Here is a 16,082-nt window from a genome sequence, read left to right as displayed (position 1 = left end):
TACTCCTTTCCCCTGCCGAGTGAGTCACGCCTACCCCGAAAGGGAAATGGCTTAATGGTGTAATAATAATAATAATAATAATAATAATAATAATAATACTTTCACTTGAGCACGCAAAACTATTATATTTAAGTATTTATAACCAGTTTATATAAAAGAACGAAAATTTATTAGTACATTCCTTATACCAGGAAATCACTAACAAATTACTTTTTATTGTCTAAACTTGGAAAAGAGAAGTGTAAAACGTAATATTGAGTTATTTTATATTTGTATGAATATTAAATATTTAGTCAAAAGAAGTTCTGAACTGCAAATCTTGAATAAAAGAAAATATTTATACCTCTCATATAAAATCTCAACTAACCTTTCCACTAAATCACGTTTTTTTTCCTTTTAATGGTCGTTTTCTACTTTTAAGCCACCGTTTCAGCTGCGCAATACTGTGCTCTTCTACTGATTCGTGCACTAATTTTGCACCGGGAATATAATCTACCTTTAAAATCTCTGTTATTTACAAATTTATTTTTTGTTGTTTTTATTAACAATATTTTCCATACATTTCGACACAAAACTGTTCGAAAAATACGGAAACGACGTAAAATTCCGGCACGTGCGCACTGTCGACGTCTAGGATAGAAAGGTTTATTGGGTGATATCCATCAGTTCAAGTTGGAGCGTAAAAGGAGAATAAAGGAAATTTTCTTGAAGAAATGGGGAAAAATAGGAATTTTTCGGGAAATTTAAAAGGGGGAAATCGGGGATATCGGGAAGAGAATAAAATCTATAAACGTTTTATTATAGACTTTAAAAACGTCTACATTTAAAAGAACTCAAAGTTTTAATGGATTGAAAAATGATCGAACTGCCTTTAATGTTTTGAAAATTCAGTAAGATTTAGAATAAAAACGGTTAGAAAAATTTCCCCATTTTAGGCTATTCGAGAAACCAAACATAGAAATTGGTTTATTTAAAAATAAAAATAACCTGCAAGGTTGTTGGCGTTTCATTCAAGAAACCTCTAAGAAAATAAAAGAAGCGCTCACCATTGATCTCAGAACGAGACTCAACACTCCAAGGTTAATACCAGGGGTTAAAATAATTTCTCTTTTCTTCACTGGTCCCCTCCACACAGGCTATTTTCATCGGTGCCGTATGCTGATGTCTAGACTAATTGAACTATTTTTACTGCATTTTCAACAAATAATAATTGCGATTTTTTATGTACTTATTTAAAAAAAGTAAATTATTAGAGTGACGTTTATTATTAAAGTTACCATTGCTTTAAGTCGAATTAAAAAAAATGGAGAAAGTAAAGATCCAGTGAAGCTTAAAATATCATTTCCAAAAGGAAACGAAGAGAATTCCTGTGTTCTCAAATTTATAAAAGCTATAATATATTACTTGTGGCATATAACGCTTGTGATGATGGCTATAAATTACGCAGAAGTTACTTTATAACACAGGCGAATTTAAAAAGCTAGAGGGAGGCGAAATTGAGATTGAAGACTCAGAACTAGGATTAAGAAGCTAAAATTTAAGAAATTAAATTCAGAATAATTCAAAACTGAAGTTCCTCTTTAACGTCCAAAACAATGATTTAACTGTAACATTTTTGGAAATAAAAAGAAACAAGAATCTAACGATCAAATTTGGATAACACGTTCTTAAAATAATGTAATCTCCAGTCAAATTTAAAAATAAAGAAATAAAATAACAAAAAAGAGAAGAAAGAGGGAAAAATGAGGTAACCTCAAAAAATGTTTCTTTCTTTTTTTCACGCGTATTTTTTCTCAAATAGCAATACAAAAATTACCAAGGTATCGGTGTTTATTTAACACCCGTTTCAAGCCAATAAATCTCAATTTTTCAACATGTCAAACCTCATAAGGAAATCAGGCTTTCAAAACAAATTGAAAGGAAATATTTGAGAACGCGTTGTCCAATTTGATCGTTAGATTCTTGTTCTTTTTTTATTTCGTAGATTTGCATAGTAAAATTGAAAAGCTGATTTAAACAATTTTCTGGGTGGTCACATTTATAGCCGAGTTTTCGACCAAAAAAGAGAACTTTTTAACCCAATAATTTAATTTTAACCAAATAGTAGACTTTTCAACCTACGGAAACCAATTTTCATTCAATTGGTCAAATTTTGAATAAAAACAAATAATCAAATTCAACTACAGAATCACAAACAATTACATTTTCAACGAAAAAGTTAGTTTTCAACCAAAACGATGGATTTTCAACCTACAAGGATGACTTTTCTATAATAAATGATGAATGTTTAATTCAAAAGGATGAACTTTTTCCCAAAAGACGAATGTTAAACAAAACAATTGAATCTTCGATCAAAAAAGAGTGACTTTTTAACAGAATAATTCAATTTTTAACCAACTAGTTGAATTTTCAATCAGTAAAGACAAATTTTTAACCAAATGGTTGAATTGGCAAACAAAAATAATAAAATCAAATCAAAAAGTCATAGAAAGTTGCCTTTTCAACCAAATCGTTAAATTTTCTAGCCAAAAAGACAAATTTTTTTGAAGACAATTGAATGATCAGTCTGAAAAGTTGAATTTTTAATCAGAAATATAATTTTTAATCAAGAAAGATGGATTATCAAGAAAAAGGATGAATTTTCTACCATAAACGATGATTTTTTAATTCAAAAGAATGAATTTTCTATCCAAAAAGAAGAATGTTCAACAAAATAGTTACATTTTTGACGAAAAAAGTCTTTCTCACAAAATAATTGAGTTTCTAACAAACTAGCTGAATTTACAATCTACAACGAAGAGTTTTCAACAAAATTACTTCAAATTTAACTCAAAAAAAAAAAATCTTATCGAAAAGTCACAGAAAGTTGCATTTTCCACCAAATCATTCAATTTTTCAGACGAAAAAACGAATTTTTTAGAATACAGTTGAATTATCAACCTGTATATTGAAGTTTTTAACAAAAAAGATCATTTTCAACCAAGAAAGATGAATTTTCAATCAAAAAGGATGAATTTTCTATCATAAAAGATGAATTTTCAATCCAAACAAACGAATTTTCTATCCAAAAAGAACAGTGTTTAATAAAACAGTTAAATTTGTGACAATAAAAGCCTTTCTAAGAATTCAATTGAATTCTTAACAAACTAGTTGAATTTAAAAATAACGAAAATTTTTTAACCAAATGATTGAATTTTCAAAAAAAATAATTCAATCTAATCCCAAAGTCACAGAAAGTTGCATTTTCCACCAAATTGTTGAACTTTTTATCCAAAAAAATGAATTTTTTTAAGGATAGTTCAATTTTTGACCGAAAAAGATTACTTTCTAACAAAATAATTGAATTTTTAACAAAATTGTTCAATTATCAACCTGAAAATACGAACTTTCATCGCATAAAAGATGAATTTACGATAAAAACGGCCTACAATGACAAAATTTCAAACAAAAATCAATTTTTAAACAAGAAATTAATAAAACTCAAAGAAATAACATTTCAACGAAGAATATTTCCTTTTTCTTTGATTTAGCTCATTGAATTTACCGAACTTTTCTGTCATTAAAAGTGGTGCCATCTCTTCGATATCCTACGAACTCTTTAGCAACTTTATAAATTTTTTCAGAGAAAGTAAAAATTTAGTAAATATATGTCACTGAAATTTACAACATTTACAAACGAATAAATACAATTTTCAAAAATTACTTACATCAATTTTTAGTTCTTCATATATCGTAAAAATAATGTAATATATTATTTTACATGGTAATAACTTATTATACCGTTATCGGAAGACTGCACTTTATCCACACACGTATTCTGAAATGTACACGGAAGTACGGGAAAAAAATCAAAAATCGAAATCGTTTCATATTTTAATGAAATAACTGTTTGTTAAAGATGTAAAAAATGAACTGTTTAACTTTTTATTGGCCAACAATTTTTAAAGAAAGCAGTACCATAAATCAATTCTTAATTTTTTGTGAATAAAAGACGTCTTTGAAAACCTTGAAAACTTGGAAATTTTTGTGAAATCTTTTGAAATATTTGTGGATTCGTGAAAATCTTTTAAAGTACCTAAAATCTTTGTGAAATCTTGAAATTTTGTGAAATCTTTTGGAATCTTTTTAAATTTTTAAAAAATATTTTTAATTCTTGACATCTGAAATCTTTGAGAAGTTTTTTTTTTTTAATCTTTGAAATATTTGTGAAAGCTTTCTTTAAACTTTTTTTCTGTGAAATCTGTTGTGTTGGCTTGAAATGATTGAAATCTTTTGAAATCGTCTCACAATTGTTGAACCCTTTTGAATTTGTTTAAGATCTTTGAAATATTTTTTTAATTTTTCGTATTCGTTTCAAATCATTGAAATATTTGAAATCCTTTAAAATCTTCAAAATGTCTTAAAACCTTTTAATTCCGGTGTACTGTACCCTTTTTTAAATATTTATAATTCTTGTATTCTTTTGAAATATTTATGAAACTTTCACGAAATCTTTAGTATTCATTTGAAATAATGAAAATATTTATAATCTGTGTAAAATTTTTGGAAATTTTAGAACTCTGGTTTACTATACCGATTTTGATTTTTTTTTTTAATATTTGAAATCTTTCCAAAGTTTTAAAATCTTTGGAAAAGTTTAAAATCTTTGAGATCTGCTGAACAGGCCTTTTTCAAATCTTTAAAATCCTTACAATCTTGATCAAATGTTCAAAATCTTTAGCAAATTTTGGAGAATCTTTAAAATCTTTGCCTGATTTTTCCAAATATTTGTGAAATTTGTCTTAACTCCGTTTTTGTGGAATCTTTTTCAATCGTTGAAATCATTGAATTATTTGAAATCTTAGTGAAATCTTTTCAAATCTTCTAAAATATTTTGAAAACTTTTGAAATAATTGTTAATCTTCAAAATGTTTTTAAATTTTTTGAAATTTGGTTTACTGTACCCTTTTTCAAATTTTTGGAATTCTTGTATTCTTTTGAAACCTTTATGAAATTTTCATTAAATCTTTGAAATATTTTTGAAGGCTTTCTGAAATCTGTTGTATTCATTCGAAATCATTAAAATATTTTGAAATGTTAAAAATCTGCTTTAATATATCTTTTTATAATTTTTTATATCTTGGAAAGGTTCGTAATCTTTGTAAAATCTTTGCGATCCGGTGTAAATACCTTTTTCAAAATTTTAAAATCCCTACAATCTTGATGAAATGTTGGAAATCTTTGGGAAATTTTTCTTAAATCGATTTTTGCGCAATCTTTTTGATTCGCTGAATTCATTGAATTATCTGAAATCTTAGTTAAATCTTTTCAAATCTGCTCAAATATTTTGAAACCTTTCGAAATTGTTTAAAATCTTCGAAATGTTTTAAAATCTTGGACATCTGATGTACACATTTCAAATCGTTGGAATTCTTGTATTCTTGTGAAATATTTATGAAATCTTTGTGAAATCTTCCTGAAATCTGTTGTATTCATTTGAAATTGTTAAAATATTTCTAATTTGCGTAAATTCCTTTGAAATCTTAGAAATCTGCTCTAATATACATATTTATATTTTTCTAATCTTGGAAAGATTCGAAATCTTTGTGAAATCTCTGAAATGTCGTTTACACGCCTTTTTCATATTTTTGAAATCCTTGCAATCTTGATCAAAGGTCTGAAAACATCGAGAATTTTTTTTTAAATTTGTGAAATCGCTGTCAAGTCTTTTGAAATGCTTGTAAAATTTCTCTTAAATCTTTGTCAATTCTTTTTTATTCGTTGAAATCATTGAATTATATGAAATATTAATGAAATCCTTCCAAACCTTCGTAATATTTTAAAATCTTGGAAATGCGGTGTACTCTACTCTTCTTGAAATCTTCGGAATTCTTGTATTCTTTTTAAATTTTTATGTAACCTTTGACATATTTTTGAAATTTTTGAAATCCTTGCAATCTTTATAAAACGTTTCAAATCTTTGGGCAATTTTTGAAATCCTTTAAATCTTTTGAAAGTTTTAAAAGCTTTGAGAATAATTGAAATCTGGTGCACACGCTTTATTAAAATCTTTGAATTATTTTTAATTCTTTTTAATGTTTTGAAACCTTTTGAAGTCTTTAGTAATGTTTTGTAATCTGGCGCACAATCCAAAAATGAGTGGTGAAACCCTTAAAAACCAATTATATCGCCATCGCTCATTCTAATACTGAAACTGAATTAACATCTAAATTTTCAACTAATAATTTTTATAATTTGGAAGTTGAATATCACAAAAAATATATACTTTAACATTCTATATTAACGAAGACAAAATTAAAAACGTATAGAATTATAAACAATATCAAAGTTTGTTCATTGCAATCTATGAAATAATTTGTAAAGTCTAAAAAAATAAATTATATATTGATAAATAAAAATCTTTAGTTGCAAGATTTCTTTTAAACGAGATGTTTCTTTTATAATGGACTAAAAGATTTAAATTTCTTTTCGCATTCCAATAAAATGATTGTTTTAAAAGAGAGAAAAAATGTAATTCAAGATTCTCGTAAAAAATTCAAGGAGAATTCCAGGTTTTCAAAGTTTTAAAGGTCGCTGGTCTTCTTAGATAAGGATTACTTGAAGTAATTAATGAAAGAAAGTCCGAGAAACGAGTGTTTAGTGGAAATTCAGAATGTTTTTATTTTCATTTTCAATTCAGAATGTTTGTTATTATCAATATATATTCTACTCTTGAAATTTATATTCTACACACTAAAATAATTTTTATTAAAAACTCACCCATCATTCTGCAACCTGTTGTCAATGAGTTGTGGGGTAACAGGTGCCGAAAGTTGTCTAACGAGCTCATCCCTTTCCCTTTCTTTCTGCTGTATTGTCTCCTGAAGCCTCTGCTTTTGTTTTTGGTATTCTTTAAAAAGATCGCCGTTGTAACTGTGATCCAAGTTGTCTCCAGTAGTAATCGGCTGAGTGAGAGGATCAGCGATTTTAGCCACGACACCTGTCGGCTTATCAGCTAAGGAATCCCTCCTGGAACTCCTGGCTGTTGATAATGCAGGCGATTCTCGACCTGGCAATCTTCGTTCAGGCGTAGACGCCGCCGAAGGGTTTACTTTGCCACCTGAAAAGTCATTACATTTTCAGGTTTTCTATTGGAATTTCGACCTAAAATTCTCAACGAATTCACAGATTTCCCAGGTTCAAATTAATTAATTACGTTAAAACAGTATTAGAAAAGTTTACAAAATCAATATTTTTTTATCTGGATCGGTATCATTTTACCGAGAGGTCCGTTTATAAGTTTTAAAGTAAATACCTTGAAATGAAAAGTAAAATGACCATGTGTATCAGAAAATAAGACAATTATTACTTCTAGAAGAAACTTTAAAACAAGGCAGGACGAAAGTTTGATGGCATGGAAGACATAAAAATTAAGCTCTTTTTTCCTTCAATTCTGCCAAGGTCTGAACTTAGAAGAAATAAGTTTCAAACATATAAAAAGTTCTTATACTCGAATAAGTAGGGTGAAAAGACGCCCTGATTTATCAGGATATGTCCTAATTTTTTATCACTGACCTAATTTCCCAATTTTTTGTACTATGTCCGGATTTTTCATAAATTTTGTTTAAACTTTCTGAAGGCGCAGTCTCGTTGTGACTATTCAATTTCATTTTAAAAACTGGATATATGTGGAATTTTACTAATATTTAAAAAAGAAGAAAGACATAAATTTGCCTTAAAAATTAGAAGTTCTGAAAAGTATTTAAAATAAATTAACACATTGAACAGATTGTACTCAATTCTTAAAATATAAAATGTTGACCTAGAAAAAGTTATTTTATATGAACTTAGGGAATGAGTATCCAATTTTATTACTTTCTTCAAAATTCAACATTTTTTAATCTGTAGAAATTATTTTTAATCCTTCGGAAATAAAATAAATGTATTTTCTTAAGTTTGTTATGAATCCATTAAATTTGGGCAAAATCCCCTAAATTATTTGAAATACTTGAGGTCCTACAGGAATTGGCAGAAATCCCTTAAAATCCACGGAAATATTTGGAAATCACAAAAAGCCATTAAAAGAAGTAAAAATCCCTTTAATAAGAATTAATCTGATTCATAAAAATATTCTGACAAAAATTAAATCCTTAGAAATCTCTGATATCTTTTAAAATGTTTTACATTTTTGAAGAGTGGAGATTCAATAAAATCCTTAAAATCTCGTCAAATTCTTAGAAATATTCTAAAATACCTTAAAATTCCATTTAATTTATTTTGTAAAGTTCTCCAGAAATCCCTGAAAATCTTTGGAAATTTTAAAAAATTCTTTGATATTTTTTTAAGCGCTTTCAATTCTTTAAGCATTTTAAAATATATAAATGTATTATATTATATATTATATTTTGAATCTGTTAAAATAGCTTACAATCTTTAAAAATCCCGTAAATCCCTTGAAATAATTTTTCGTCCTATCAATACCTTAAATCTTGTGAAATTATTTTAAAAAGAATAAAATTGTTAGAAATCGTTCAAAATTGTATGGCATTTCTTGAATTTTTTGTTAATCCCTTCAAATTTTAAGGAATATTTTTAAATAAATTAAAATATTTAAAATCCTTTTAATTTGTGTGAGTTCCTTTACATCCCTTGAAATTGTTGAAATCCATAGATATCCCTTCAAATAATTCTGGAAAACGGTTAATCTTAAAAAATTTACAAACAAAAGATTGAATGTTTTCTACTTCCAGGAATCACAGTGCAAAAGACGCTTTAAAAGGGACAATATGGTAATTTTTTACGGAAAAGGGCAAAGTTCGGGGAAAGATTGAATATTTATTTTTAAATCTAGGAAAGAAAAAATATATTTTTAAAGAAATTTTATAGTTTTTAAACAATGTTTTTTTTATGATTACTGTCAATAAAGATTCCCTTTTAAATTGGATATAGTTCGAGTTTAAGCACTTAAATATTTTGCATTGCGAAAAATAAGCGTGACCACTTTAATAAAGCAAAAAAATTGCCGGTCCTTTTTCCGATTTTCAACAATTTGTCACGATCATTGGAATTTGAAAATCCGAACTTCTAAGCTGAAATTTTTTACACTTGAAGTAATCAAAATTAAACTACAAATTAGAGCATTCAGTTTGGAAATCTTTTGAATTTTAAACCTATAAAAATTAAAGCTTACAAATTTGAAATTTAAACGCTTAATAATTTATACTTGTAAAGTGAAAGCTTTAAACCCTTTTTAATTGAACGCTTTTAAATTAAATTCCGTTGAACTGCAAAATTTTTAATTTTCAAAATTATACCATTGTAAGCAGTTTTCAGTTAGAAAAATTTAAAAATTGAACGAATCATTTTTTTAAACAGTACACTTTTCAAATTAGAAGCTAAATTATTTTAATTTTAAGTCGCTTCAAATTAATCATTGTTTATTTGAAATTCAACACTATTTTATATTTGACATCGACTTCTGTCTCCGGTTTTCACATTTTCAACCTTTTTTAAAATTTTTCAGCTTCAATTTATTTTTCAAGCGCGTTTTTTTTTAATACAACAAATTTCAGCACTTTAAACTTGTTGCGTTAATATACATATACTTCTTATACGACATATTGTTTTTTCATTTTGTACTTTATTAATTTATAAATAATTTAGGTAAGTTCTTCAATATAGTACACACGCATTTTATTACTTTCATAAACAAACCAAATCTGTAGGTAATTTTAATTATACAAAATAATTAATAACATTTTCAATTAAAATTCAAAACAGTCAAATTAATAATAACAGATCAATTATGTAAGTTAACAAAAAATAAGCTTTTAATATTTGCGGTAGCAAACTCTAGTTTTGAACAAGTGAAATAATTATGTAGACATAAGGCGAAATATTTTTTTTATCATTCTTATATATAAACCAATTTCAAATAATTTCCCGCACAATTTAAATATTTTATTTTCAAATCTCGTGTATTTAAAAAGAAAAGAGGAAAGGGGGCGAATTAAGAAAAGGAAAACGCTGAGGAATAGGGGAAAGACTGTGGCCCTTGTACTTCTGAAATATAAGCGGGGAGGCAAATTCCTATTTTTACTAACCATCCGGACTTTTTGACTGTCCCCTCGTTCTAGGTGGAATCTTAGGTTGCGCTGCATTAATAGCTTCTTGAATGGAAGGAAGCTGTTGGAACTCAGCATAACTAGAGCTGAGGAAGACATCTCCTTCATTCTCAAACAATCTATCGACGCTCGTGTTCATTAATTTGTTATTCTTGAATCCGGTGAGATGGAAGCTCGCGAAAGAGGACCTGGACATCGGATTGATGTCGCCAGTGGAAAGTGCCATCAACGCCGCCGAAGGTATCATCGTGTTCTTCGGACCCGGACTCCTCGGACCTAGACCCGCTTCCAAAGCTGGCACTAAACTTCTAGACATCATGTCTGCTGCAGATCTGGGTCTGGTGAAGGGCATTGCACTGTGGGGGAAGGTTTTTGGCTTAATAGGCGTGATCAACATGTGCTCAGTCCACGAGGTCTCCAACGAAGGTCTCTCGAGTCGCTCCACATCAACGTTCAAAGTTCTTTGAGCAAAAGGAACCGCGAAGGTCTCGGGTGGAATACTCTGCAGCCAAGACAGCAAACTCAGATCCGAGTCACTGAAGCCGACGGAGCCATCGAGCAGTCTGGAGAAACTCATCTCAACCTGTTGAAGAAATAGTTTCATTAAAAACGTAGATTTTTAGAACTTAAAATAATTACAGGCTTCGGACTCATTTCTAAAAATTTGACATTGTAAAGGTCTCCGCCTGGGGTGACTGCTAGAGAGATTGATCAGCTTCTGGAATAAGTAACACGGGAATTTTAGATTGATCTAGAATTTATCTCATTTCCGATACATTCTTTACATACTTTTTCATAGGAATTCTTTGATAACAGTGAAATAAACATTGTCAATAGTGAGGCTCTCTAAAATTCCTGACAAGTAATTGTAACGGCACTATGGAATTAACACAAATAAAAAAATTCGAGAGAAAGTACTTCTGAACGTACAATTTTCCGAACTTATAATTGACGAAATAGAAAATTTCCAAATGCAAAATTGACACAAAAACTTTTAAAGTTCCGAATTATAAAATTCACGACCTTAGATAGATGTGCGAAAATGCATGTGTCTGAAAAAATAGTTTTTCTATGATTTTAGGAATCAAAATTATATTATTGATGATGATATTTTAAATAAAAGACCTTTTCTTATGAAACAATTTTAAAACATACAAAAGAATGTATTTTAACAATTTTACTTGCAATTGCATTTTATCTTACTATCAATTCTTAGCAATTTTTAAATAATTTGTGAATTTTAATAAATCGTGGCTGATTTTTTCAAAGAAAAAATTCCCTAGAACACTATTGTTTCCAATTTTGAAAAAAAATCTGTAGCTGAAATCGTTAAGACAAGTTTATACAAAGAACTTTTTTTTTAAATAAATAATTGCATTGGAAGATTATTGACTTATTTTCTAAATTGTAAACAGTAGAGCAGTACGAAATGTTTTTCCTGTAAAAATAGACCATTATTTAATAAGAGCCGACCATTTCTAAACAGTTGACAAAAAGCCAAAGTAAAAAAATTCAATTACAACATTTATGATTCAAACAATTATTTTTCGCCAGTTTTCAACTTTTTTGTAAAACATAATGTTTTTTCTTTTATAAGAAATGTCTAATATTATCTCAAATATTAAAATCATAGAAATTTTTTTTGCAGAGACTTGATTATTGGCATCATAACTTTGAAAATTGCCTAAACTAAAAAATCTGGATTTATGAATTCTTTCTTTTTATCCTTTCTTTTTATCACGGCAGATTTTTTTTAATTTAACAAAAAACTTGAAACTTTCCGAACAGCAGTTAAACAGTTTTAAAATTCGGCATTTCTATCAAGTAGAGAATTTTGTTATTCCGTTATTCTAAAAAATCGGTCATTTCATAATTCGGAAATTAAACATCTTTTCGTGTATTTTGTCGTCATTTTTTTTGGGTCAATTTCAAGTGAGGGAAAATGTTACGTACGCAAACATTTCTTGTTGAAATTTTTCATTTTTTGTAACAATGAAATCGTTTTAAAATCCCTGAAATCTGTTGAAATTTTCTAAAAATTCCTGCAAAACTCTTCTATATTTTTTAATCCTTTGTAATCTGCTCTCTCAAAACCCCTTGAGAATTGATTTCATTGAATTTATTTTTCAAAATTCTCTACAAATCCATTATAATCCCTTGAACTTAGATAAATATGATTGATATCGTGAACAACTTTTTGAAATCAATAAAAAATTCCATATAATTTTTATGTGATATTTAAATTCCCTTTAAATTGTTATGAATATCTCATAAATATTAGAAAATCTCGTAAATTTTTTAAAAACCCCTTTAAATAATAAAAAAATTCCATATAATTTTTTTAAGATATTTCAATTTCTTTTGAAGTCTTATGAATCTATTATAAATATTAGAAAATCCGTGAAATTTTTTTAATTCGTTAAACTTCTGAAATCCCGAGAAATCTTTTTAAATTACATACAATATTTAAAAATCTTTAATATCTTTTAAGATTTCGTTACAAATAATTAAATCTTTAAAAACCTGCGAGACCCCATAAAATATCATGAAATACGTACATATTCCTAGAAGTCCCCTGATATTCGATTTATATTATTCCCTAAAGTTAAAAAAAAAATAATTTGAATAATGCAAATCTGATAAACATCACTGATATCCTGAATACCTGTTTACAAACCTTAAAAATTCCTCAAAATTTATAAAATCAGTTAAATCTAGTAAAATCTGGTTAAATTCTAGAAACATCTTGAAATGTGTTCCAAATTCCTTGAAAAATTACATAATCTTTGAAATCTGCTTAAATTCACTAAACTTTACTATAAACCCTTGAATTCTGTTGAAATCCTTTGAAAAACTTGGAAAACTCTCCAATCTTTTTAAATTTCTTAAAATCTATCAAAGTTTCTTAAAATCTTTTTATTTACCTTCAAATATTATAATTCTCGCAAATATTGTGAAATTGCTTGAAATACCTTCAAATTTTGGGACCGTAATATTTCCTTGAAATACTCAAAAAATCATTTGATACTACTTAGAAATGTGTAAATCCTTTGAAATGTTCTATAATTCTATTAAACTCTTTTCAATCTTATGAAATTCCTAGATATCATTCAAGTTTGTTACCCTTGAAAGTTTTTAAAAAGCTTAAACTTTTGAAATCCGTAGAAACTTTTGAAATTCCGTACAACATCTTGAAATCTTCCAAAAAATGTAATTAATTTAAAGATAGGTACAAAGGTAGGTAGAAATATTTTCAAGTTCTTACAAGTCACCTAACATTTGATTCCATTTTATTTATTCACTAAAGTTACTTAGAAATGATCTGAATTTACCTCAAATCCCTTAATTCTTGAAATCCTTTGATAATTTGATTACCTTGTAATTTTTAATAGTTTCTGAAATTTCTTGGAATCTTGAAAAATTCCTTTAAATTAGTTCAAATCCCCTGAAATCAATTGAACTTTTTTAAATCTATTAATTCCTTGGAAATCCTACAACACAATTTCTCAGATCTCATAAAATCCCTTGTAATAATTTAAAATGCCGCAAATTATCTTGAAAGGGCTTAGCAGGATAAGCATGTATGTGCTGCCCCATGATGGGCTTTAGTTGACATTTTATTGGGAAATTATGATCAATGGGGATAAGAAAAAAAATGAAATTAAATTTTTATCTCGAGAACGAAGAAAATGATTTTGATAAACAAAATATATGGGATGACTTTAGGATAGTTTAAAAAATGAAGATCTTGAACGTGTCACACGAATTTGCAAACAACTACATTTCCCTACCTTATAGCAGTAAAAAGTTTCATTTCAATAATGAAAAAGTATTTAAATAATTAACAGCGCATTGAATCGACTATAACGATTTTTTATATTGCCTGATCAGTTCACTTCACTATCAGAATACCTATAATTGGCAATAAAATATTAAATATAAATTTTTTAAACTTATTACTTCTAGAAGACACTTTAAAACAAGGCAGGACGAAAGTTTGATGGCATGGAAGACATAAAAATTAAGCTTATTTTTCCTTCAATTCTGCCAAGGTCTGAACTTAGAAGAAATAAGTTTCAAACATATAAAAAGTTCTTATACTCGAATAAGTAGGGTGAAAAGACGCCCTGATTTATCAGGATATGTCCTAATTTTTTATCACTGACCTAATTTCCCAATTTTTTGTACTATGTCCGGATTTTTCATAAATGTGAAATGTGAAAGTAACTACAAAAAAATAATAATTACGACCAATATACCTTAAAATACTTTTTATGCCACATGCATAATTTCAGCCCTTTTCGACGTCTATGAACTGAGGGTGAAGCTCTCTTTTTTACTCCCTAGGGAGTAAAAAGTAAGTTATTACTCCCTGGGGAGTGAAAGGTGACGTCAGAGGTGAATAATGAAAATTATATATCTATGACCTCGCATTTTACGATAATCAGCCCACTCACCGTAAAAACTCTAGGAAAATTTTGGTAGCAGATAGTAGACTTTTGCAGTAATTTATGGAAAGTTACCATATATAACTGGTCCAATCACCGTATATTACCAAAAATTTTCAGAAATTTATAGAAATTTTTTTATTGAATCTTGGGTAATTTATCTCAGGTTACCATAAATTACCTGTAATATTACCAAATAGAATTGTCATATTGATAAAAATCCCAAAACCAAAAAATTTCCTAAATATCCAGAAATGTATCAAAATGTTTATAATTGAATTTTGGATAATTTATGGTTAGTTTCCATATTTAACAGTAAAATAAAAAAAAAATTTCCACAAATTTATAGACATTTTAAATTAAATTTTAGGTAATTTACCATATTTACTTGTAAGATTACCGGAAATTTATGAAAATTGGTTTAATTAAATTTCGGGTAATTTATGGTAAGTTACCATATTTAACTGTAAAATTATCATAAATGAACGAACATTTACATAAAATACTATTTACATAAAACACTTTTAAATTGAATTTTTGCTAATTTATCGTAAGTTACCATAAATTACATCTAATATTACCATAACTTACCAAAAATTTTACAAATTTCCGGAAATTTATGAAAAAAATTGTTATTGAATTTTAGACAACTTATGGTAATTTACCATATTTACCTGCAACATTATCATAAATGAACGAAAATTTTCCCAAGTTAACAGACATTTTTAAACTTAATTTAGGGCAATTTATGGTAAGTAAACCATAAATTACCGTTAAAATTGCTGTAAATCATGCTTCCTTAATTCGAAATCTAATATGGGCTGAAATGAGCCTTTTATTTCGAGAAATGTCTGAAATCATCCATTTTTTATAAAAAATATCATATGCGCCAATGGGGAGAAGGATTTTTTTTACTTGTGTATGTTTTCAGTAATCGTTTCCGGCTCGCGCTGCGAGCTCGCCTACGATTTATACTGAAAAAATAAACTCGTCGAAAAAGTCCCTTATCTCCCCCTAGGTGCATAATATACTATTATCCGTTTTTATATGGTAGTTTTAGGGGCGTATTAGAAGGTTATGAGGATTTAAAAAAAATAAATGAATGCATACGTAGGATAAAGGGGAGGAGGATAATTGGGGTGGAAGGAGTAAGAGGATGGAATAGAAAATGAACATAGTAGAAAAGTTTGAAGAAGTAGGGGAAGGTAAGTGAGGTGTGGGGATGTAGGAAAGGGTGAGGAAGTGAGGGGATAGATCATAGATGAGGGAGAGGTGGGATAATGCAGGGGAAAGTACAAGAAGGTATATTAGGGGAAGTGAATGGAGGGAAATCTGGGACAGGAAAAGTAATGAAGTAAGGGGATAAGAAGTAGAGAAAGTAATGGGGGAATGTGGCTGAGCAGGGAATGTTAAGTCACGATTGAGTACGCAGGGAAGGGAGGGGAAATAATGACATGGGTTGTAAGGGGTGTGAGAATAGGAATTGAGGGGAGGGGTCGTATAGGAGAAGGCGTAGGGGAAGGAAGGGGGA

General features: G+C 28.2%; 1 protein-coding gene across 4 annotated transcripts in view; it reads right to left on the bottom strand.

The window, feature by feature from the left end:
• The window catches only part of LOC117176019 (WD repeat-containing protein 47), a 249,114-nt gene that overhangs the window by 153,687 nt on the left and 79,345 nt on the right, over positions 1 to 16,082 (bottom strand). For all 4 annotated transcript variants that reach the window (XM_033365973.1, XM_033365975.1, XM_033365972.1 and 1 more), the window contains exons 3-4: positions 10,083 to 10,686; positions 6,760 to 7,099 (exon numbers count right to left, since the gene is read on the bottom strand). In XM_033365973.1, the coding sequence (XP_033221864.1) occupies positions 6,760 to 7,099; positions 10,083 to 10,686 (944 nt within the window). The remainder of the gene's footprint in view (positions 1 to 6,759; positions 7,100 to 10,082; positions 10,687 to 16,082) is intronic.

This window comes from Belonocnema kinseyi, chromosome 7, assembly GCF_010883055.1.
Source record: "Belonocnema kinseyi isolate 2016_QV_RU_SX_M_011 chromosome 7, B_treatae_v1, whole genome shotgun sequence".
Lineage (NCBI taxonomy): Eukaryota > Metazoa > Arthropoda > Insecta > Hymenoptera > Cynipidae > Belonocnema > Belonocnema kinseyi.
This window is presented reverse-complemented; position numbering and strand designations above follow the sequence as displayed.